General features: G+C 43.0%; 1 protein-coding gene and 2 long non-coding RNA genes across 6 annotated transcripts in view; all 3 read right to left on the minus strand.

Moving 5' to 3' along the window:
• TBC1D8 (TBC1 domain family member 8) overlaps positions 1-3513 on the minus strand; it is a 50853-nt gene extending 47340 nt beyond the window's left edge. The window contains exon 1 of one of the 4 annotated variants that reach the window (XM_064646273.1): positions 3278-3510. In XM_064646273.1, the coding sequence (XP_064502343.1) occupies positions 3278-3404 (127 nt within the window). In that variant the 5' untranslated portion in view covers positions 3405-3510. Of the gene's footprint in view, positions 1-701; positions 2709-3277 lie in introns of those variants that run through there. The other 3 variants (XM_064646274.1, XM_064646275.1, XM_064646276.1) reach the window with 3 other exon arrangements.
• Positions 3514-7255: 3742 nt separating this feature from the next.
• On the minus strand, positions 7256-16733 carry LOC135410023 (uncharacterized). Its single transcript, XR_010428484.1, has 2 exons — positions 16065-16733; positions 7256-15032 (listed from the first exon to the last, which is right to left on the minus strand). It is a non-coding gene; the product is annotated as an uncharacterized LOC135410023 (long non-coding RNA).
• Positions 16734-22506: 5773 nt separating this feature from the next.
• On the minus strand, positions 22507-25896 carry LOC135410042 (uncharacterized). The gene is made up of 2 exons (XR_010428494.1): positions 25621-25896; positions 22507-22797 (listed from the first exon to the last, which is right to left on the minus strand). It is a non-coding gene; the product is annotated as an uncharacterized LOC135410042 (long non-coding RNA).
• Between the last annotated feature and the right edge of the window lie 95 nt (positions 25897-25991).

A 25991-nucleotide genomic window follows, 5' to 3' on the forward strand; every position in this document is an offset into this window, starting at 1 on the left:
TACCGTAAGGCATTTGACAGTATTTTTGACTAATGGCATCTCAAGCTTATCCTTAATATGTAACTCCAGAACCAAAGATATTAGCAAGTATGAAATCCAACTAACTTTGACCTGTCAGTCATAGCTACATCACAAGCCTTTTTCGTAGGGATCACTAAAAGGCTCTCCAATTAGGCTAAAAAAAACCCTGAACAAACAGAAACTGATGAGCTAAATAATTTTTTTTAAATCTATAACTTAAAAATATTTTTTAAATTAGTTACTAGTTAAAAAATAATTCATGTTTTGTAAAGTATTTCTAAAACATTATCATTTTCCTTCCTAACAGAGCTGTCAAGTAGAGATCCAGGTGAAGTGGCAAGCTAAACATTTATGAGCAAAAGAATCTCTCTTGGGAAGACAGAACACAAAATGTCACTGGTCAGGTAAGGAAGAGTTAAATACAGCCTCCATCATTTTTTGTGCCAACTGCTTGCAAGCCCAGTGCGCATTTGGTAACTGCCCTAGGACACAAATTAAATAACAGTAGGAAATACAGTCTCTCACTTACAAACATCTGCTCAGAGGCTGACTAAAACACAGTACGTGAAGAGACGCAGATACAGAAGAAACGCATTTGTGCAAGAGATCTTCTCTAGTCCGTCCTACAGAAATTAAAACCACATAAAATATACCCTCCAGCTGTGCTAACCTACTCTTACCTAAAAGACAAAATGCCTTAGTAAGGAAGAAGTGGTGTCCTAGAAGAAAAAGAGACATGTAAATATGAGAATTGGGCCATAAAACAGATGTCCCTTCATAGGTTCAGTGCAAATAGCATTTTGCAGCAACAGGCACAAGGACAGCTCAGGCGTTGCACCCTTCCACCTTGTTTAAAGCAAATTACATCTCGGGTGGTCTGCTGCCCCATCTACACTCTTATGAAATCTAGTCTTCTGGGGATTTTGTTCTTCTGATCCCACATGGGTCTAACACGACCTGAGGATACACAGCCTCCTCCTCACCATAGGAGTTATGAGATTCTCTTTTACCATGGCACCTGCCTTCACGTACGGGATCTTCACATCTTTGAAACTTCCACCTTTTCATCAAATTTAACTGCAACTGGCCAGGGCTTATGTTATTAAAGGGAAGAGAAAACAGACATGGATACTGCTCTCATTTAAGCTTTGTTTCCCCAGTGAAACAAACATAACTTTTGGCTCTACTGCTTGGTAGACCATCCTCTGAAATACAGCAGTGTTTTACTGCCCTTTGTATCTTCCAGTTTGGAAATGCCAGGTACTAACAAAGTGTCTCTGTAGTCATGTAAAGCAAGAATCAGGAGGTAAGCTTTGCACTGAAAGCAGTTACCAGCAAAGCCCAGCTGTTTCTCAGTACAGGTCTCCATTTTGTTCATTCCAAGTGAAAACTGTGAAAAAAAATTACACTATCTGTCTAACTCCAGCTAGGCTTAATGCTCCATAACTCTTGCATTTTGGTTGTAGGACTCAAATTTCTAAGCCCTTTTAAATACAAACATTTCCAAATGGTTTAAGAGACTGTCAGAATCTACAGTTCCCTTGCAAAATGTGTGAGACCGGAGCAGCTTTCCCTTGCCAGCCAGAGGAGATTTGAGCAAGCCTATGCAATGTAGATTCAGTAAGATGATTCACATAAAACTTAACCAGAGAGAAAAGCAGTTTGTTTGGTTTAAGCTTGCAAATTTCTATAGTGAAAAGCTCAGGCACGAGGCATTAACATTTGTGAAACTGAACCTCATGATTGTCCTGGACATAGATCAAGCAGCTGTAAATAGCTATTTTTAACTCCGAAAATTAATCCACATCGTCCCTACTGTCACAGAAGAGTGGTTTGACTTCCATACAGGGGGCAGGGGAAAACACTGAGGGTAAGCATTTAATGCGCTGGGAAAACTTTCATTTCATTAGTAATACATGGATAGCATGGGACCTACCAAGCCACAGTTAAGTTTTGTGCACTTTATGCACAGACAGGAGGATAAGTTCTGATTAAAAAAAAATAAAAAAAATAGCAGAAAGCAGTATTATGCAATGGCAAAGGTCAAGGGTTCAGGAACAAAAGGTTTTAATGAAATAAATATCAAACGTGGTAATGCAGTTTCTTAAACACCATAGAAAACACTGACTCTGAAAATACCTGACCATCCTTTCAAATATATAAGCCACCATTAAAAATTCTCATTTTGGTAAGGTACAAAACAGCCTCAACTGCTTTTAAGTAAGAACTAAATTATTAAATTATATTGTTTCTCCAAAGCACTGTTTGTTTGAATTCAGCTGCTGATGTCTTTGAATCAAAAGTTTGGCCCGAATTCCTCACTCTACAACGTCAGTGCAGCCTAACGTAGCGTTCTCGCCGGAATTATTCACGGATCCATACTGCTGCGAGAGTACAGCGTGATCCTTCTTCTCCGAATATATCCTTCACTACACGTACCTGGAGTGCCACATGGATACAACGTGCCTGATTTACAGCCACATAAGCCGTAGTATAATTAACGCAAAAAAAAAAGTGGCAATCCACTTTTCCACAACACTGAATTAACAACCCCTTCCCCGTAATGTCATGTACCGTCCAAAAGCCAAGAGTCCTATACGTATTTATACAGCTCTCGTTACCGAAAGGGGAGGCGAGCCGCAGGTCGCGGCCGGTCCGGGGGGGGAGCACGGGTGGCACAGCCGAACGCGGTGCCACCGACAGCCCCCGGCATCCCTCCACCTCCCGCCGCCGTCCCCCGGGACCCCCGCCGAGCCCCCCGAAGGCGCTCCCCAGCCGTCTGCTGCGGCCGCAGCCACCGCCGCGGCTCCTCCTGACTCGCTCCGCGGCCGCCCTTAGTCACGCTGAAGAAACCGTCGGGAGAGGAGCGCGGGGAAGTAACAATAAAAGTGGCTTCAGCGCCGCTCAAGGCTACGAAAGGGCGAAGCTGCTCCCCAGGCAACTCGGGGAGAGCCGGGGCCGCCCATACTGCCCGGCCGGCGGCAGCCTGCGCACCGCCCGCGGCCGGGGACCCGCGGCGCCCCCGCCCTCTCCGCGTTATCGCCGAGCGGAGCCGAGGCCAGCCGTGCCGTGCCGTGCCGTGCCGTGCCGTGCCGTGCCGTGCCGAGCCGAGCCGAACAAAGAGGCCGCTCCTGGCTCCCCCAGCCCGACCCGCCGGCGGCTCCCCCGCGCGGCCGAGCTCCGGAGGGGCAGATGCGGGGGGGACCCGCCTCCCGGCCCGGCCGGGCACCCCGCCGACCCCCGCGCCACCAGGTACCCGTGAAGCGGCCACCGCCGTCTCCGTGGCCCCGACGCCGCTGCAGGATGAAGTAGCCGCTGCTTTTCTGAGTGACCCACAGCTTGAGGGCGTTCTTCAGCAGCACCTCCTCGGGCTTCAGCCACATCTTTCCCCGGCTCGGCGTCTCGCTCTCTGTCCCCTCCGAGCCCGCGCCGCACCCCAGCCGCCCGAGTCACATCGCCCCCCGCGGGCTGCACGGCGCCGGCTCCGGCTCCCTCGGCGCGGGCCCGGCCGCCGGGGAGGAGCCGAAGGCGGAGCCCAAGAACGGGCCGCCCTTCCCGCGGAGTTCGGGGCTTTGTGCCGCAGCCGATCGGGTCCGCGCCGCCGGGTAGATGCGGCTGGGGGCCCCGGCTGCAATTGAGGGGAGCAGGAGGGAGGTCCAGGCTCTTCCTCTCGGGGGTCTCATGGCGCCCCGAGCCCCACACAGAGCACAGTGGGGTTCCTGCGGCCCCCCGGGGTCCCGGAGGATCCCCGGCGGTGACACCCGCCGTGCATTTTACGGAGGTTGGTGTCCGGTCCCCGCACCCCCAGCATGTGTCCACCAGGTCCTGCACCTGCGAGCCTGTCCACGGTCCCCGCCGTGGGAACCGCCAGGACTGCGGGAAGGAAAGGGTGCCCTGGCCTTGGGAAGAGGTGGGGAGGGTTGGGGGACTCTGCTTTCCTGTTTCCTTCTGTATCTCAGCCTAAAGTGTGAGCCTGCAGCTGCTTACTTTGAAGTAAGATGTTTGAAGGCCAATGCTTGAAGCTTCGCCCCTCAACTGAAAAGTCTGAATCTAAATTTTACAGGGTTGGTTTTTTCTCTCATTTTAGGAAATAATCTGGCACAGTTTGCGATTAAGTTGTTAGCAGGATCGTTTGTGAACCTGCACAAGTGGTTACTGCTGCAGCACCTTATGTTGGTAATCCTCTGACACTGTATTTTACAATTTTATTAACACAGATGGCCATTAATGAGGGTGGTGAGGCATTGGAACAGGTTGCACAGAGAAGCTGAAGATGCTGCATCTCTGAAGTGTTCAAGGCCAGGTTGGATGGACCTCTGAGCAACCTGGTCTAGTGGAAAGTGTCCCTGCCCATGGCAGGGTGGTTGGAAATAGATGATCTTTAAGGTCCCTCCGAACCCAACCCTTTCTATGATTGAAACATGACCAATATACTTTCTCTCAGTCACAGTCCATTTCCAGGTAACATAAAATAATAAGTAGCCAGCTGCTAAACCTCACTCACTCACTCTTCTAGATTAAAGACCCCAGTCACTGTGGGTTAAATCATATATAAATTTCAGTAAAGATCCCTCTAAATAGAGAATTCTGACTAGGGAAAAAGATCTGAGCTTTGCTTTACCAACCTCAGCCTATTGTTACATGAGTTGTGAACTTCCTAACTCTTTGAAAGGGACCAGTGCTGCAGTGTGCTACTTAGCAAAGCCAGCAGTAATTCCCAGTAATTAACTGGGAATTGGAAGATGCCCATGTGGACTGGTTTCCATGTGCCAGTCAAAATTCTGTATTCAGCTGCAGTCTGCTAAACACTGTGTGATCCGTGTTCTTTACAATTTCTATGTGCAGCAATGATTTCATTTCCATACATAGAATTGCAAGCAAGCACTTTGAACATACTACTTGTCTGATATAAAAATAAAAGCTGTTAAAAGGAGAAGAGGGACATACACATAATAATGTATTAAAAATTAATGAGCGTAAGGAGAAGTTGCTTTAAATGCTCTTGCAGGATAAGAATAGCTCAGAGGTTTTCCCTGCCCCCCCAAACTATCCTGAAGATATGTAAGTCTTGAAAGTTTAAATGCTTGGTGAAGTGTGATGGTGAATATTCACTGTGCAGATATTTGAATATTCATTTCTGTTATTGTTTTGAGAGTGTTTTTTACATTCAACCTTGGGGTTTAGGCAGGCTAATCTGAGACATAATTGAGAAGAGGACCAAGCAAGTTGTTGACCTTTGATGTGCTTTTGAGCTTGAGAATTAGCAAAAGAGTAAAGCAGTTGGTTTCAGGATCCAGCGTCATGCACACCTGCTCTGGTAATTACATCCTGAGACAGGCTTCTATTGAACCTCACCAACAGTACTCCTTCAGAGTCACCACATCCAAGTTATCCCAACAACCATTCAATCAAAATGGGATTCTTCATGCTTTTTGAGCAGCTTTTCCAACACATGGAACCGGTAGAAGGTAATTAAAAAAGAAGCTCTAAGAAATGGCTTCAGAGGGGCAAGAGGGGGATGGATGAGATGAGGAAAGACTCAACCAGGACGACAGAGTAAACCAAAACACTTTCTAGTATATATTGTAATAAACACATCTACTGAAAGCAGGAGCATCTTTCTTTCTCAATGTGGCATTGCATGCACATCTGACATCCTGAGGCACCGCTTCTGCCTGAAAACTAGATAGTCTTTGGCAACAGCTAACAAAAGGTTTATGTAGGACTGGTTATTTTCACAGCAGGTATTTGAACAGGATTTCGATGATGTGAGAATCTTCTAAAGTCTCCTGTGAGGCAACAGTTTTAAAATGCTTGTGTCTGAAGAGGTAAATAAAACCAGGGAGGATGACAATCTAGTAGATTGTTAGATGAAAAACAGAGCGCTGTGAGAAGTTACACATCTTTTTATTTATTCTCTGATGTAGTCTAGAAAAGATGGGACTATCTTACTCAATCGCTTGAAGGTACTTAAGGTTAGTAGGCCAGAGAAAAATAGTTTTAAAAAATGAAGATGTATTTGAAAGCAAAGAACTGAAAAATAATGTTTCTGGCCTTATGCCACCCTTAGCATGTACTCTGAAATGACTATGTTTGTGTTATTTATGATGCTATGTATCTTTTCGGAGTTTCAGTATCAATAGCACATGGCAAGGAGTCTGTCATTCAGCCTACATTAGAGCATCAGTCATACCCAGAACAAATTGCAGAGATCGTGAGCATCCATGAAATAGAGTATAGACGGCACAGGGAACAATCACAAGGAAAACTTTGCTTTCCCTTATTGCCTTTGTAACTGACTGCCTTCCCAGCCCTAGTCAGGCCCTTTAACTTCACACAACTTCATCTTTTTTCATCCATCAAACTGATATATAATTTTTATTCTGGATGTCACTGAGGTGCTCGGGGAAGGCAGATTCCTCCTGTGTATAAAATGAATAATGCTTTCATTGACAGGAAGGAGGTAGCCATGGTGCTCTGAGCCTCCTGCCTGGGTCAGCCTACATCAGAGGGGAGCTGGCAATACTTGAACAAACTTAGGGGAGTGTGATTGTGCTCTAGAATAGGCTCCAGGACTTGAAGGTGCATCGTTGAAGCTGATGCACATATCGGCTGCCACAAAAAGAGGTTGTCTATGCTCCCTCCCTGCCCCTGTCAGACCTTCTGTAGTGAATTGCATTAACTAAACTAGTTGAAAACTGACTTCTATTTATTTGTTTCAGCTAGGTTAGTTCTTTAGTCATGTGAAAATGCATTTCCTGGACTCAGGGAAAGAAACAGGCTGATTTTTCAGGCAGGAGACTGTAGGGAGATTCATTTGCATTTATCATGAAATGAGAGCCTAAAGATGGAGATTAATTTATTTATACTTAAAAAAATGAGCTGGAATTTGGCTAGCATTCTGTAGGTGCACAGTCCAATCATCTCCATGTTTCCAGTTTTGATTCTTTGATTCTTTACCTTGTGTCTTTATTAGTGTCTGAAAAAGCCCTAATCAGTGAGCTGATTCAATTCCTGACACACAGTTGCTGAAACTCTCAGATGATCCTGAGTTTGGACTTACTGGATGCTGCAGTGAGTACAGTGTAGGGTGGTAGGGAAATAATTCAGTGAATATAACATTGGAAATTCAAACTGCTAGCTAATACATCTAGGGAAAAATAACTAAAACATACTTATTCTAGGACACACACACACAAAAAAAAAACCCTCACAGAGATTAATCAACATCTGCTGTTTTCAACCCTTTATTTTCTGCAGCCCCAAATTTTTCCACTATGGCTTCAGCCTCCTGTAGACCAGTTGCCAACAGGCATCGATACATTTACTTTTCTTAGTGGCATGTCCCCTTCAAGTCTGACATGTCACCCTAAAGCCATCCAGCAATGCAGAGGTCCACAGCCCCCTGGCAGGAAACCATTGAGCACTCTGAGAGCAGGGAAGGGACTTTTCTGAGGAGATGAAGCCACAGATCTTCAGATTCACCATATTGATATGTGGCTTGATTTTGAAAAGACCTTATCTCCTACCTACACTGAACTAAGGAGCAGATATAGTGACACACATTGTCAGCACCCAGCAGCAGCCTTAAGCCCTCAGGACACTGCTCCAAGCACTGGGTCACCCTTGAAAGAACTCTCAAGATCCAAAATCCCCCACTGCTAAGACTGCCAGGCTTTCCATGTAATGTAGAATTATATTTCTTGCATTGTGGAGACAATCCCCAACACAGACGAGGTAGATAACAGTCCTCTACAGAAGACTGAGGGGATATATCATATCATTCTTGATATATCATATTAATTTCAGAGTACTTCAGTATTTGAGCAATGTAGATCTAGCGGAGACAGTTTAAGAAAAGATCAACAGAAATTATTAAGGGTTTTAAGTTGATTTGTGAGCTCACATTGAATGGATCTGATATACGTGTAGCTCGTCTGAAAAGTGATAACTGAAGTAGAACACAAAATAGCTGCCTGCAAGGATCAGTGTGTTAAACAAAACATAATGTATTTATTGCATTAAAAAAAAGTAATTCACTAAATGCAATAAGATATTTAAAAAAAAGAGGAAACTTTACATTAAATACTAAGCCTACTAAGCAAATCAAATTGTTCAGAGAAGTTTTTACCATGAATAGTGCACCAAGGGACTAGAGACATTTTGAAAATAGTATAAGATAAATAATTTCATTTAAGATGGAATTACTTTCTAATGTAACTCTGCGATCACAAAGATAAGGCAACCAAGCAAGATACCCTCTGCTTCCTATGACCAGGTAATGACTTTTTTTCACTATAAGAAATCCCCTACAAGAGGGGATTTTTTAAGATGCTTTGAAAGGCTCCTCTGCAAGGTTTTTTCCTGTCAGACACCCTCACAGACATTGTGCTGTTGGAAAGGGGCCATGTTTCCTTCTCACTCACAGAAAGTCCACTTCAAATTTGGCAGAAACAAGACGGGCCAAAGGGAAATCACAGGAATTCACACGCAGATCCCAACTGCTGGCAACATGCCTCCATTGAAACAACACTGCAAAGACCCCTCCTTCCAGACAGATCAGATCCCAGGAATCTGCAAAAGCAGTTCTTAAACTTAGATCTGTGAAATAGATTCAAACGCAAGATACATTTGAGCTTGAAAGGATCCCAGAAATGTAGTAGTCAAGGTCATCCCACCGAGAACTGCTGAGTTTCAGAAACACCAAAAACTGCCTGAGCATTCTCAGCTACATCTCCAAGTAATTTAATCTTCATTGTCTTTCTCCTGTAATGGCTGGATTGCAAAAGCCAGTTAATGTTTATGGGTCCATATGTTTTTGTCTTCCTGCCTGTTCTAGTAAAGTAACAAAACTGTTACGACCTGTAATTAATTCCAGAGGTTTCATTCATTATCTCTGATTAAATTAATGCCTGTGCAATAATGAAGATGTAAGAAGATATAATACACTGTCAGGAGCAAGTGTAATTAAGGTATAGGCAACACCGTAAAAACACATTAGAGGTCCTGACTCACAGTTTTATGCAATAACATTTCATGGCTTTTTCCCTGTCAACAACATTGTAGTGTGCATTTTTATATTTAAAGTACCAGGTCTTTTGATGAAGTATTTAGAAAAGCAATATCCAAAATGATTGTACTGCTGATTCTACTTCTTATTTTACTTGCTGCATCACTCCCTCGCTTCCAGTTGCAAAACCCACTTCTGCAATTTAGGTCTGTAAAACCTCTTCTGGGAACCACACAGTTACTGTGACACTGGAAAGGTTATCACATTTCAAGGTGTTTAACAAACATTTCCTAAGAAAACAGCCTCTCTTGGGACATGTGATTAAAATAATGCATACAGTGGTTTAAGGCAGTAAACTCCAGCTTTTTTCTTGTCTCACTAAACTTCCAGTTCTCCAAAATGCTGGAGGAAAAACCCCAGTCCCTTAGCTCTTAACTCACATACAGCAGATCCCTGCAGAGCACACAGGTGATAGAGAGGGAACCCAGACAGGGCCTTCATGGCCACTGTTTCTGCAAAGAAAAGCAGAGGAGTGTGACCACAACTTGCCCTGTTCACTTGACACCCTCCCCACCAGTGCTTAATGATGCTTCTGCACTTTGCCAGAGCTGAATTACACCGGCTTTCCTCTCCATCTTCAGTAGGTGCAGAAGACTCCTGTTCACAGCAGCTTGCTCAATCCCATTAGTACTGACCCTGGGAAGCTGAGAGAAGATGCTGTTGATTGCTTCTGTTAGGATGGAAGGAAGATATTACTCATGTCAACACCCAGGATACCCTCCCTGTCCATCCTCTAGGGATCTGACCCCTCACCTAAGATGTATTTTCATTCTCAAAGACATAACTATGGGTAGACCACAACTTCTTGGGATTTTTATACATTACCCAGTCTGACATTGAGATAAGACACTAAAATCATTCTGATACAAAAGAAGAGGAATGCCCCACCTTCTATAAGAAACTGCATTCCAAAAATATCATTTATTTTTGGCTTGGCATAGTTGCTATATTGTAGTGGGAATGGAAGAGTTGGCATCCCAAAATGCATTGGCACTCTTAAAGGAGAATGAATCAAACAGACAGTGATTTTTATACCTTTTGGAATGTAATGAATTTTTGTATCTCGGTGATACAAGATCTTGAACAACAGAGCAAATTAGTGGGGCCAAGAACAAAAGGGGCAGAGTCAGAAGTAAAGGTGCAAAAGCCCCATAACCTGTGACAAGGTGAAAAGCCCAGAGCAGAAAAGACAAAACTTCCTAAACAGAGGTTGTGACCTGCCCATTTTCTAATTGTAATTTTCTGTAGAGCAGTGGTGTTTCAGCAGGAAAAGCAAATGACCTTGATAGGAAAAAGGTATTGCTGCACTACACGCTACTGAAAATACAGCTGCTGGCATTGACTTGTCCTAGGCAGTCTCAAAGGAAGCCTGAAGTGGAGTGGCCACTGTTAGCTGCTGTTAGCAGCAGCTTCCTCCAGGGCTGTTTCCTGATCCAAAATCCCCATCCTAATTCATCTTCCAAGATCAAAAAACCTTCATGAGTTCAGCAATACTTAGGTGATTTGGGGAAAAAAAAACCAAACCAAACCCAAACCACCTCCAAATGTATGCCAGTATTGTTTATAGCGGCCCATCTTGTTTCTGTATAAAGATGAGCAGTGGTATTTCTACCATCTGCCTTAGCTAAAAATATGTCCTAGGAAGCAGGAAGAATTTCCATTTTGCTTTGCTGCACTTGGAGCCAGAGGTTCTTGTTGTTTTAAAAATTTTTTTAGGTGCTTACCCTGTTTTTCCTTTGAGCAACCATTCCCTGGAATATCATCTCATGTAGACAGTAAGACCTTTTAAAACTGTGAATTAACCATGCCTTTTGCTCAGTAAGAGATGACTCAGGACACATGAGAGTTGCAGAACAGAAACACGTGAAAGTATGTTATGTTCCCTTTAAGTTGTTATGGTCTGCATCCTGCCTGTGTACCACAGGGTCTGATGCTGTACTCCTGTTCCATGGGATTTGTCATAACTCTGTGCGCTCAGGGATCCTACCACCAGCTTGAAGCCACATAAAACTCTATTCTCTCCCATTTTTGTGAATCCTGCCCACCTGTTTGGCAGCTGCAGAGAGTCAGCATCTCCCACCACAGGGCTCAGCGCCATGTTATCACCCAAGTGGCACCAGAGTGACCACGCTGGGACTGCCGGTGCTGCCGGTGGTGCCGCCAGTGGTGCCAGGGTGCATCAGAATGTGTAAGGAGGAACCACCACTCCTGCTTACCTCCTGAGGATTTCAAACTGCCTGTGGGGAGCTGCAGCTGTAAGAGTGGCAAAACTGTGTCACAGCACAAGCCTGGTTGTCACAGAATTGTCAGCGCTTTGAGACAAGTTTTAAAATGTGTAAGTGCCTTTGAGGGACTCTTTTAAGATACTTTTTTCTGGCAACTTTTTACTCTTTTTTATGCACTGGGGATCCCCAAAGGAGCATTTCTGTTGTGATTCTTACATCTTCCCACTGATCTGATATGACACTTATGGTTATGCTGAGACTGTGCTTGACACATTGCTGATATTGCTGGGTAGGAGTTGTGCTGCAGATGCCTAGGACTGGGTTTGAACCTGCTCCCTCTGATCAGCACTACATTTCTGCTTCTAGCTGACTGCTATATTCTCTCCTATGATCCTCATAAGCTCTGTGATCTCCTGTTTTGGCTGCTGGCTAATTTAAATGTGACACCTGCCATTTCAACAGAATTTGAAGGCTTTTTCTGCACCTATGTTTCTGCAGCTAGGCAAACAAGATGTCCATCTTTTCATGGCCACAGAACAATTAAAATTAGAAGGCATAATTCCAAAGAAAATATCTATAACTGTCTCTTCCCTTTTTTTTTTTATTATACTACCATAAAAAAATTTTTTTTTCTTTTCTGGACTACCAATTCACATGGTTTCTAATGAAGTCCTATGTTGTTTCTCCCTCACTTCAGTGAAGCTGGTGACTACATACACATTCATGTTTTGTATTCCTTTCAGGAATAAAATATTCATCAGACACTTACAGAAATGCACCTAAACCATCTGCCTAGTCTTTATGGGAGATGTAGAAAGATTTAAAAACATGCTCTGCTTCCCTTCCCATTTGCACAGATGAATGGGTGTACTTGGAAGTCTTTTTTTAAAATCTTTGTTTTACTTTGCCCTTTCTGTAAGTGTTTTAAGCCCGCAAAGTCTTTGTTTCCATTCTTGTCATGGTCCAGTAGTAAAAAATGTAAATGTTTTTACATATCTATTTCTCTCATAAACTAGTTTCTCTTATATACTTTGGGAAAACAACAAGGCAACAGAGCCTGAATTTCCAGAAGCTAATGCTCCTTTTGAGTGTGCATGTTTAGACTTAGCTTTGCAGAAGTAATCAGGATACAGCTGACAGTGATGGCAACTGTGAAATCAATCCTTTTGGAGTTCTGGTGCTGAATGTCAAGGGGAGCTCTTAAAAGTAGTTTCTGCTTTTGAAAACTTTGGACTTGAGCCAGAGCTTTCATCTCCTTATCTGTGAAAATGGAATACGGCTTAAATACCTCTCTAACAGCTCATGAAGGTTCATTAACGTTTATAAAACCCTTGGAATTGAAAAGCACTGATTATTTATTAATTCCTGTTGTCTTGCACCTTCGCATTCCTTTCACATGTCAAATAAGGATGTAGCAGGCAGCAAAACCAGCAAAACCTGTAACAGCCTCCGCTCTCCTCTCTGCATTCCCTTACTATAATAGTCTCCCTGTACCCTCTCTCCATGTCCCCTATTGCCTTTATATCTTCAAACCCTTCTTCCTTCAATGCCTGCTGTCCCCCCTCCTTCCAGTGTAGCTTGGACTCCCTTCCAAGGCCTCCCTGCTGGGGCCTGCTGGTCTGACACAGCTGCGGAGTGGCCAAGAAGTGAGAACATGAAAATTGGTTAGAGTTGAGAGACCCAGGAGTGAAAATGAGGCCAGACTTCACAGCAAAGCCCTTCTCCTCTGCCAGGCCTCCAGCTGATGGAGATTGTACTGCTCCATCTCTACTAGGTCTCTGGATGAAAATAGCCATTGGTTTGAGAATTACTGGGAAAGGGGAGGTTAGTACAAGACCGTGCAAATACAGAGTGGTTTCTTCTTTTGTTGATCAAGTAGACGCTTGTAATGCTCTCAAATGTTCAGATCGTAAATAAACCGCGCTGAGCAAACTTACTTTTTCTAGTTGAAACTACTTATCTAAACACACTCTTGACATTTTTCCATGCTCCTTTTTACAAGGTTATACTCGCAGTGGTACATGTATAAGAGTTGCTCTGTTCATGGTACAGATTAAGTCTTCTGAAGGACACGCTGGCTTGCCTCATAAGTGTCTATGTTGTCCAGCAACAAGACTCAGGACCTTAACAAAATAGCATTTTCAGAAGCATTGCCATGCTTTCAGACTATCCTAGAGTAGCTTTCAGCCCATCTTCCTTATGCCAATGGGACATAAAGTTTACTCTGCCCTGGCATGGCCTGTGGAAGCTGCAGCAACTCCTTCTGGCCAGATGAAGGACATTGTAAACCAAAGGCCTTGCTTGGGCATGCCATCTTTTAAAGAAAAAACCCATACCTACAAAACTACAGGAACGTGTACATCCATACAGGCACTTTGTATACCTCCAAGGCAAAAGCAGCGGGCTAACGGGGAAACTGAAATCAAGCTAGTGGTGTTATTACTTTGCCCTTTTCTGACTGCAAAGCAGCTCTGGGACTCGGGAAACCTGCTGCTTTGCTTTCAGTTCTGCCACACATTTGCAGCTCTGCCAAGTTATACTTCTGCCCATTTCTCACTGTAGGATTTACCCTGGCTTACATAATGTGGGTGTGGATACCCAGACAAACCAAACTTGCCCAAAAGTACACATTTGATTCACAGTTCTAGATGCAAGTCCACATGAAGAGTTTTGGGAAAGTGGCTAGGACTTCAAAGCATCATCAGTATGAAGTACCTAAGGAACTGTTTCACTGTGTGCTGTGGAAAGACATGTTTGTCTGTCCTCAACTCTAGCTCACAGACATTCCTAGTCCATTATTAAACTACCAAAAATAAAATGCTTCTGATTCAGCTTTTTCTCTCGTGTCCTCTCCAGCTGCTGCCCAAGGATCCTGCACCAGTGAATGAGCTGTTCCTGTTTTGGACTGTGATGTTATTTCAGAAGGATGCACGCAGAAGGCTCGAGCCATGAAGGGCATTTCAGTAGAGGTCTTTTTTAACCCTTACTTGACGGTGATAGGTCCTGGCAAAGAAATGTTGCTGCTGACATAGCTGAATGGAGACAGCTGTTGTTTGCCTCAGCCCTTGCCAGTTGAGGTCTCTGGTGCCACAGGGTTGTGAAATTGCATCAAGATCTAGAGTAGAGGTGATGAGCAGCTACAGAGTTATTGCATAGGGAATGAGGCCTGCATGGAGCCCTCTGAAGAGCTTGCTCTGACCAATAATGTATAGTAAACCAGAGAGGGGCCCAGTGCATGAACTGGCCCTGTGCCAGGCTTAGGTAACCATTTTCATGTTGATTAGACAACTGCTAATGCTGTGTATAGGAGGAAGTTTGTGCTGTGGCTGCTGATGCCAAACCACAGGCTCCGGTGGCTAATACATGTGAAATAGTAGCTGGCTGAGGGAAAGTGCACTTTTCCAACTACACTTACTGCATGTGCCTGTCCTTGGTGTGATCTCCGCAAGAAATGCAGGAATGACTGGCAGTCAGGGACACAGATCTGCAAATGGTGGCTGATCACAAGGAAACATTTATGGACACAAGTGTGAGATGCAGAGTGCGTGAAACAAGGATCCCGAAGAAAGCTAGGGTTTCCCCTTTGGAGAAGGGAATCGGGTTTTTTTTTGGCAGTATACTTACAATTAGAATGTTTCTGACCATTATTACATTACTTGACCCACCTCACCATCTTCAGTCCTGGCATGTAAAGTCATATTCTGAGATCAGATCACCTGATGGGAAAAGAAGGTTTAATTATATATTAAATACTTGCAAAATGGTTTCAGTGTCTGAAGGCAAAGTGGCTCAGCCTCCAAACTTATTTGGATGTTGGTGTGCTCCATGTCATTTCTGTTAACAGCACTCTGCACCTTCACACCTTCTGTGAGGGTGTCAGTTAAGAATGTCAGTCTGATGATAGGCAGGGACAGCAAGAGAAATTAGGGATGCCACAGGGTCTCATATCTCTGCACTGATTGTGTGCATCACACTTTGTGTATGTGAGAGGTTCATGCTGTAGGTATATCTTCGGTCTTCTTTGCCATGCACTCCCAGGCTAACTGCATTTTAAAAAATTTGGACCTGTGTCCAAAATCAGTAAGCACTTGCAAGAGAACCAGAAAGCTTTGTCCCCTCCCTTTCTCCCCCTCTTTCCCACCCTGCTGCAACAGACTCACCTGGTCATCTTACTTAAAACTTAAGAAGTTTTTTCCTTTTTTTTTTTAGTGAGTGGAGGAGGGGAGAAGAGTATTTTCTTATTTACATTGTTCATCAGAACAGGGACACTTTTTTTATCTCTTTTATCTCATCTTTACCCATTAGCGTGTTCTGAATCCCTCGCAAGACAGTAGTTTCCAGACACTCAGACACTTCAGATTTAAGCTTGAAAGAATTTGGGAAACAAGTAGCTTGGTTTTAGTGAGGAACGTTAGGATGCCTGAAGAAAAGGCATGTTACCAACACTGGTTTAAATGCATTTTTAGGGTATTGATTTGTTGGAATTCCCTATCAGAAGAAGCTGCTTCCCAGATCTGTGACAAGAGACCTTATCTCTTTGCTAAAAAGATGTTTAAACCTCATCTGCTGACCAGCATATTAGCGAATAGGGAGGAAGTTAAGGAAGCTTAGTCTCTTAAATGATATTACCAATTTCTCCATTGAAAAAAACCTCTCAAACATCACATTCAGGATGTTAGGAAGGCATCAGCAGATGTCAGACTAAGTTGGAGAAGTGGTCTGAAAACCAAAAACGCTTTTCCTTTTACCTGTGTCCCCTTCTCCCATAATGTGGCATCATGTTGCATATCTCCAAGGTGTTTACACACTTCCCACTTAGACCTAAAATATAGGTCACTGGGGACAATGTTGTGATGCTGAAATATAAGAGAATATATGTCAAAATGGAAATATGAACTCATGTTTGCTAGGGTTATAATCTTAGCCTTATCTTGAGACTTCTTGCAGGCATATGGACTATCTTCCAGACATCTCTGGAAACACAATCGAGTAAATAAATAATTCTGCTACATACTTCCCTCCAACACAGAAACATACATGCACTGCTCAGAACTATATCTTACAGTGGAACAGGCAGCTGGTCAGGCAGCAAGGGGACAGGCTGGCCTTCTGCCTTGGTCTGAATATACTTGGTATGTTTGGTAGGTAAAAGTATCCCAACAGTGACACTGGAAAAAGCCAGAAACTGGCCACAACTTAATCTGCACTCTTTGTTTGAGGCAGCACATACACTTGGCAATGGGGTTATCAACTGACCGATTAGATGTGAACCTTTCCCCATTTCACCAGTGAGTTTGATTTTCCATGATAAGAATTACCTGGGAAATACTTGAACACTTGTCAGGTAATGGCAAAGACAGTGATGACTACTCCTCTAGCACTGGCTTTGCATTTATTTTCTACCATGTTCCTTGAGCCACCACTGAGAAGCTCCCCAGAATGACCTTAACATTCAGCCCCTTTGCGATATAAAGAAAAACCCCAAGAGTGCTCTGACCTCTGCATCCCACATGTCCCACAACGCCACTACTTCCCTTCCCCTGTGCCACCACCTCTCTCTCCCCACCCCTGAAATACTGGCAAGTACACAGGAGAGCCTTTCCAGAAGTACCTGTGAACTCCCCCACTGCCTCTTGTTCTTCCACCTTCAGGAGGCCACATGCATCACAGCAGTATTGCAGCTATGCCCAGGGTGACAGGCAAGCCTGTTGCTGCCCACCTGCTGAGTTCAACCAGTACTGACTTACTCCTATGAGGGAACCGATCAGATCTCTCCTCTGGCCCAGACACTGATTTCATAAAACTAATGTGCATTTAACACTTTTGAAAGAATTTTGCCTCTCTTTCAGATCTGGGTGGAAAGGATTAAAGGTTGATGGGGGGAGGGAAGAGGGGAAGGGGGCTGATTTGACAGACAGACAAATAGACAATGTGATTGCATCAGTGTCATTTCCTTAGGAAACTGAGCTAAAAATAAATGGCTTTATTCACCTCTGGGAATAAAGCAGAATGTCTCTCACATCTTTACAAAACATTTGTTTCTATGTATACTTATAAATAGTCATGATGAGAGAGGAAGTTTGCACTGGATTTCGAGCAAAGAATTAAAAGGAAGAGCAGGAGGTGCATGAATTTCCAAATCTGGGATCCTTTTAAGAATATGGAGGAATGAATAGAGGGCCTTGTACACCAAAGCCCCATTACCCATGTGATATGTTGCTGCCCTGCAAACCAGCTGCCCATCGGGCAATTTTTCACACCCCCACAGAATGAATGCCCTTTTACTGCACTGGTGGTGAATGATGTGCTTTAGACCAAACCCTTCCAGCACTTTGAGGTCACCATGCTCTCTCAGGTGTAAGTGAGCAACACAGAAATTGCTGTATTTGTTCAGGTTTATCATCTAGAAATTCCTGTCCGATGGTGACCAAGAGAAGATACGACAGAGGAAATAATCCCCAAAATGGTCTCATCTATCATTAAGAGATTGTATAAGCCTTCTAAATTTTACTTTCCTGCATTTACTTTAGATATTTTGTTATCTTTAGAAATGTCACAGGCCTCCTTACAACCTTGGCCTTGATGACAGCCTGTAGCAGTAAGTTCATTTTATGCACTCTGTATATAAAATGCTTTTTGTTTATGATATTTAAATTTACTACCCTTCGTTGAACCCGTAGCACTGGGAATTTGGACTTTTATTGTCATGCTTAACAGACAGGGAACAAACTAGTTCCACATCCTCTAGAAACTTCTGATTATTGTAAGACACAAGTGATGATGTAACATCAAAAGAACAGTTTTTACAGCAGGGAATTCCCTCGTGGCAAATGGGCAGAACAGAAGCAGTTGTATTGTACATCTCCTTTGCTTGTGCACTACCTGTTAGCTTTTGTTTCAATCACCTATGCACAGAAGCCCCTTCTTCCGGAGACATACTAGAATATCCATTACAGGAATATTTCCCAGTCCCAGAAAACGCTGTACTGAGGACTGTCACTAGAGGCAGTCCTTGTTCTGAAGAATTTAAGTTTAAAATATGAAAGACCAGCACAGTACGGGAAAAAGGGTTGCAACACACCACTGGAAGATTAGAAAAGGAACAAATATCTTGCCTGCAGATATGACTGGGGCTCTTACCAGGAGTTAACCTTAACTCAATGTCAAACTTGATCTTGTTTCCCCAGGGGATGGGATTGATCCATCCAAACTTAAAAGTCAAAAATGAGATGTCTGAGCTCATGATTCTACAATCCCTACACAATCACCAAAAGAATTAGGCACTTCCAGGAGACCATTCATGTGACCGATCTTAAACAAAAAGTAACAGTAATTTCTTCTGTTTTCGACTATATGCATTTGAGATTTCTTCTCAGACTGGTTTAATATCCATGCCCTGCTCTACTGCTTTTATCAGAGTTACTCTTACTATCACCATCTATTCAAGATAGACTAAGACAGTCTTCTTGCTCATCTCTGATAGATGTGTCTCTGGTATGAGCAGAAACAGACCTTTACTTACATTTTAATAACAAAACATATGCCTATGCCTGTCTTAGGTACCTTATTTGATAAACAGTTTTGAACTTCTCAGGTAACCTCTGAAAATTGTGTACTATAATTTAAGCCTAAATACTGGGAACTAATAAAAACTCAAAAAGCATCTCAGACTTCACAATCATTTGCATATTCTCAGAAATTTTGCTCCTGACCTTACTTGTATAATGTTCTTGAAAGAAAACCACAGAGGTTGAAAAAACATCTGAACAAAATGGCAATGAAAGCAGCTGGTTTTTTAAAGCTCAGTAGCAAACACCCTGTCTAATTATATGCAACTGCAATGAAGTCTGAGTCATGACTTGTCAGATGATCCTCTTGATGTGGCTACAAACTAACAGCTCTACACTGGGAAAGCAAGTGAACTGAAGACCTTACAAAAGCACAAGTCTTCCTTGTTTCCCTGGTCCCTTGCTTTTCTCTCTTTTTCTATGTATTACCTTATGTTCAATCAACCCATAGGGCAGAAAATGTATTTCCTAATATCTTGACAGTGTCATGCACATTTATGTTGCTGTACAGATGATTGATGTGCAAAGAATATGAGTGATGCTGTGAAAAGACAGAAGGGCAAAGTTAATATCCCATGTAAACTTGACTTTTATTCACTTTTTATAAACACTCTCTGAAAAAACATGTTGCAGCACATGTTGAAAAAGCAGGTCTTTGCTTATAACACTAGCAAAATATATGGCTGGTACAGCCTGGCAATTCTGCTGATAGTTTTATGTCCAAGTAGCCACACAGGCAGGCCAGTCGGGGCACTGTATGGATGCTTCACATCTTGCTCATTGACTTCTCAGAAACCTCTCTTGAAAACAAAATTCTCCATAGGATGCAACTACTGAGTTATTCATCGAAAGGGATGTGTATGTTTGCTGATGTTGATTTTATTTTTTGTATTTCTTTGTCCATCCACTTAGCCTGAATAAGGCTGTCCCATAACTCAGGTATCTCCTGTCTAGAGGGCATCCTTGGGCAGTTTACTTCACTCCAGAGCTAACATGTTCTATTCTCTGACAGCACTGACTGCATGGGGATCATTAAAACCTTCACTGGGACCAGAGCAGATAAGCGAAGCTGTATCTGGATACTGTGATTTTGTGTTTTTCCCTTGTATTTCCTTGTACAAAGTATTATGGTATTATGGCTTGCTTTTTTTAAGAGATAGAAAATTATATACTTCCAATGCGGCTGCTTGCAACAAACAGATTGTGGGCCAGGGGGAGAGACATTCAGTAGACAGAGGCTGGGAAGTTTTTTTAGTAGAGAGACATTGGGTTGCATTTGCCTTGTCTTTGAGTCACATTAAATATACACACTGTTAAAAGGCTATTGAAATGTTCAAATGTCAGTGTTTCAAATGAAAATCAATAGCATGCTATTAGGCTAATTATATTGCTGTTATGCATCATTAAAATGTATTTAAAAGCTTTCAGCAGAAACCGAGAGATGGGATGAATAACAAGACAGTTTGAGGACGTGCAGCATACTTAGAAGGCAATAAAGAGTCAGGCACAAGAGAAACTTTGTAGGCAATTGGAAAGAAAGCCCTGCAAAAAGCTCACTGGGTGTTTCAAATGTATGGGAACATGAGAAAACAAATGATACAGAACTCAGCATACAGACAAATGAGTGGAGCTGAACCACTGCTAGAGGAAAAAAAAATTGTCAAATATTTTTAAAGATACTTTTATAAATGGGTCCTTGTGGTTTGAGGTTTTCTCTTTGCCTGGTCTATATAGATTGCTGTACCACAATGCTCAGTGATGTCCCTAAAAATACTGCTGACATTTTGCCTTCTTACACAAAAGGATTATATTAGGTCTTAAAAGCACATTTATAAATTTAGCTTTTTCAAGCATCTTTCAGGTCAAATGTCATGTCAAAAAGTGTCACATCATCAGATACTCTAACATACATCTTTTCTATCTGATACAGATTTCTAATGAGAAAATTTTTATTTACTATTTAAATATGGAGGGGGTGTTTATAGATGAGTAACTACTTACATACACATACATACATATATATATATATATAAGACTAAGAGAGATTTCTTACTAAGTTTATGAAATTTTCTTTCTAAAGGGAAAGAATGGGAAGAAGTGACTCTCCCAGTGGCTGGGAGTTCAAATGGGTAAGAAGGACAACAAATTTCTAGCACTACACAGATGTAGTCCTATCCTTTTATACCTGATTGCCATTGAGCACATGTTTGCATTGTTCCTGGAGCAGGACTAGAACACAGACCACCCACCACGCTGCATGTCACCAAACACACACTCACTGAAACCATCAGGCCTTGCTTTTGCTTCCTTCCCCTTGCAGTGAATCTTCAATCTCTGTAATTACACAAGGTAACGTCAGCCAGAGGAGATGAAGAGTCCCCTCTGCTCCCAATAGCCATAGCCTGTGCTGGAGTTTAAAACCCTGTAGGCAGAGGAAGAAGGAGAACCTGAATCTCCCACTTCCTCGACATGAGTTCCCTAATCAACTCAGAATTACTGAATATTCTTTCAGAAGGTGGATTTCAAATTTGCAGCTTAAACATAAAGTACTTCCTCCTGCAATGTTATCTGCATAGCTAAAGATTCAACTGCAATTGATTTCGGATTAAAACAGAACCATAAAGCACAAATCAAGTCATGGAGCCAGGGAACGGAAATAGTTCCATTTGAGTCAGATGTGCAATTGCACAGCTCAAATTAAAAACGCTGAGTGCTCAAATTAAAGTTCACGGTGAAGAGCTCCCGAGTGATGCACAGACTGAATGTTTTCACACAAAACATATGCTCAGTTATTTTAAAATTACAAATGGATTAAAAAAAAAAAATCCTCTCTGAATAAAGAGCCACAAAAGAAAGGACAAATGAAAATATTATTTTGCTTCAAATAGCTTTTGGAGGAAAACATGTTTCTGAGTTATCAAGGAAGGGTTTCCTCATCACAAGAAGAGTCTATGCAAAGATACATGTGCAAATAGCCATACTTTATGCTGCTTTTATGTGCCAATACGACCCTGCTGGAGTTTCACCATTATTTAAATCAGGCCAATTCCATCTCTTCTGGAAGTGTCCAACACTCAAGAAAACATTAATTTACATGTGTGAGCATCTGCCATGTGAATACTGGCTTAAAAAAACCAGAATTACCACTAAACTCACAGTAGTTAAAGGAATTCAGCAACAAACATATTTATTTCAAGTGTTCAGCACTTATGAAGCCATTCATGCAAGTGATATTTTTGGTGTTTCTTAAGTGCTTTTCAAGCTGTATCCAAGATGCCTTGGCAGCTTGGAGGGCTGACTAATAAGTGAAGATGTGTTCTCATGCAGTTATTCAGGAAGACTTTTAGGCATTGTTAGCATGCCAATACTGTTGATTACTCTAGGAATAACAAAATCTGTTTCTGCATTGGTGGTCCTATCTTGTGTTTTGAGTTGAAGAGATGAACTAGTAAGAAAAACATGCAATTGTCACTAGAAAGACACACATGAAGAAATGCATACAAAATGCTTCTACTCCGTCCTCTCTCTGATATGTTGCTACTTAAAATACACTGTAGACAGGATGGGTCACTTAAACTCCTATGGAAAGGAATTTGTGTACAAGAGAGAATTCTCATGAGAATAAACAGAACAATCTGGAAGTGCTTTAATTTACCCTTTAAGGTGTGATTTAATTCCTTCCTACTGTGTCCTTCCCAAATGAAAGGTGGAATAAAAGATACGCTGGTGGGAGTTGTTTCCTAGGTATTCAGCCTCTTTGCTAGAAGAAACTCAAATACTTGCTGCACAGCAAGTCAATATGTCTTTTTAACACGTTTTTTTCTCCTTTTAAATGTTGTCTTTTTGTATTGATCCTTCATTAGGAGTTTTTTTCCTATTGCCTGCAATGCAGTTTGTGTTCCTTATGCATCATCTAAAATACAATAACAAACAATAATATAATCAATTTTAACAAGGAAAGAAGGAAAAACAACTTCTATGGTCAAATGACACAGCCTCTCCCTTAGCTCAGGAAATCTCAATGTTCTCCCTTGGTTGTGAATCTAATTTTCCAGTAGCAATTACTATTTATCAGAGGCTGATGTTCTTTTAAATACTAAAACAATAGCATACTAATGGTCAAATAATTTGTAAAGCTGTATTTGTACTTGGAAAGGCTTACCTTCCAAACTAGATTGTCATTTTTCATCTGGAATCTCTGCATTTCTATCAACATTTATGAGCCAACAGGACAGAGTTACACAAGTAAACTCAGAGTCAGTAATTTAAGTATAACCCCAATCCCTTCAACCCTCTTTAGGAACTCAAAACCATGATTTTACTGAGGTTCTTATTCAAACCCAAACGTAAAGAATGACAGGTATATTTTATGCTTGTATTGACTATTTAACAGCCATTTTATAAGCCATCTAAAAGAAATGGAATAGCTCAGCCTGCTCCCAGAGGAGTCATTCTGCAAAGAGATAAAAATGAACTGTTCCCTTTACAACGTGAGACTGTGCTGCAGTGAGGTATCTCCTCCAGAATCCGACCCCCCTGACCCACTGAGGTAGCAGGGGGCCCCAAGCCTCCTCCTTGAGTGCAATGTGATCCATTTCAGAAATCAAATCTGGCTGAGAACTCATTTTATTTGAGTCTGCACTAATATCACATACTCTTGCTTCTTCATTACACGTTTTGAGCCTAAGAATATCCAACACACTCATGTGTCCAAAAAATACAGTGCCCTGTGCAGTCACAGAAACATTCTTCTGCAGTATGCTTCATACCCCAAGAGTATTTTACCCCCATTTTTTCCTTAGATTAAGGATTTTCCTGCCCTGAAATGGTAATCTATTTTAAAATCATTCTGACTTCAAAATTGCCTTTGTCAATTAATGCTTGTATCCATCCCACTTCCTATAAAGTATTCCCTCTTCTAAACTGTTAGCTTTCCTGTTCTGACCAGAAATCTTTTAATTTGGATAGAATAATTTCAGATGGCTGCATTAGTGAGCACATGAGTCACACAACTTCTTTGCTATCTTAGTCATTGGGGAAACTTTCTATTGCTCCAAAGTCCATTTCTGCAGTTCTGCTTACATTATTCCAGTAAGCACAACATCAGAGTGGTTTATGTTTCTGAAATTTACAGGAAAAGAAGAGGCAGCTTTCACTTTCCAAACATGTTTCTTCTTTTTGCTCTGATGTCTTCAGCAGAGCTTGTTATTGGGAGCAGGCTGTACAAAAAAGACAACCTGGACAGAAGCGCCACAGGTTTGTTCAGGTGGATTGCTGGGTGATTAGCACCCAGCAAACTGTCCTCAATTTAAGGCACAATTTTAGACGTGATCATTTCTAACCATAAACTTCATTGCCAAAATGAATAAATACAACTTTTGCCAGCACATCAGAAACAGAAAATCTGCTGGTCAGTCTGAGGTCCATGCTTTCCCAAGTCCTCCAGCTCACCCTAGCACACACATACACAGTTTACTTCCTCAGCAATTTGCAATACTTTGATCTTCTTCCCAAATCTTAAAATTGAAGTCCTTGCTGCAGTGTTGTAAATTCTAAATTGGCCTAAACTTCCAAGTAATCCTTTGTGTCCTTGAATATGCTGGCCATGTTAGGCAGCTCACTGGCATCCTCTTCCATCTACTTTACTATTCTAGCAGTGTATCTTGCAAGCAGACCTCTCAGTGTGATCCAGTCCACTAGTGAGTAGCTGCTCTATCAACAAGGCTTTCAGATCATGCCTCACCTGGCTGTAGACCCTGTTTTTTCTCCCCAAACCATAATTTTTTAACAGCTGTATATGTACCCTTTACACCTTTGGTATCTGGGTTTCCTTCCCATCAGTAATGTGAATCAGGGATCACCTCTGTTATTTGATCTATATGAAGAACATGAGCTTTCAATTTATTTTAGAAACTGAATCCCACCTCTTACATCAGTATGGCTAACTGGAAAGCCAAGGTCTTCTGGGCTGGGTGACTTGGGTGGAGTACTGATAGTACAAGAATCAGTGCCTGCTCTCAGAACTTCTCAAGCCCTTCTCCTCTCAGCACATTCCACAGAAAGCCCTTTGTCCAGGCCATGACCTCAGCACTTATTCAGGCTGCGCCTGTGAGTTGCTGTCCTGTCAGATGACCTTCCACAGGATAAACCAGTGAAAGAGATCATCCCACTTAACAGAGATGGGATTCCATCCCCAGCTCCCAGACACTGATGCTCACCATCCTTCAGCTCCACTGAGAGCCCCACTAGCAAAGTGGATATTCTCAACTGAACTGGACCATGGAAGAAACGGATGAACACCAGCCCTCCAGGATGCACTTTGGGCAGGATGGAGATGGGCAGCAGGAGTAGGTTAACACAGCCTTCCCTTTGAACACCAGAGACAAGGCAAGGCAAGACTGCCACGGCTGCCAGCTGGAACACAGCCCTGGCGTCTCTTTCCTGTCCCTCTCCCAGGGACACACAAGCCTCTGAGTGTATGGAATGTGCCTTCATGCCCATTCAGGGTGGTGACAGGGGAAGGTGCCAGGGGTGAGGCTTCCTTTCCTACAGTGGGATATCGCACAGGGCTCCACCACCTCCTTGGGCAGCCCATTCCAATGTCACATCACCCTTTCTGTGAAGAAATTCCTCCTAATTTCCAACCTAAACCACCCCTAGCGCAGCTTGAGCCTATGTCCTCTTGTCCTGTCACTGGTTGCCTGGGAGAAGGAGCCGACCCCCACATGGCTACAACCTCCTGTCAGGGTACCCCGAGCCTCCTCTTCTCCAGGCTCAACAGCCGCAGCTCTCTCAGCCGCTCCTCGTGGGAGTTGTGCTCCAGACCCTTCAATGGACCCAATCCATGGTGCAACCGTTCCGCCGTTAAACGGCACGGCCACGAGGTGTTCCTCGGCCAGCGAAAACTCCCGGACGCACAGCCGGGCAGGGCGAGGGAAGCAGCGATGGCGGCTCGAGGAGGCGGGGCCCCACTGCAGCCCGGGAGCATCCCCGGGCGGGGAGCGGCGCGTTCCCCGCTCCCCACAGCGCCCCTCCCGCCCGGCCCCGCCGCGTTCCCCGCTCCCCACAGCCCCTCCCGCCCGGCCCCGCCGCTGACACGCGCCCCCT

This window comes from Pseudopipra pipra, chromosome 2, assembly GCF_036250125.1.
Source record: "Pseudopipra pipra isolate bDixPip1 chromosome 2, bDixPip1.hap1, whole genome shotgun sequence".
In the NCBI taxonomy this organism is placed as follows: domain Eukaryota; kingdom Metazoa; phylum Chordata; class Aves; order Passeriformes; family Pipridae; genus Pseudopipra; species Pseudopipra pipra.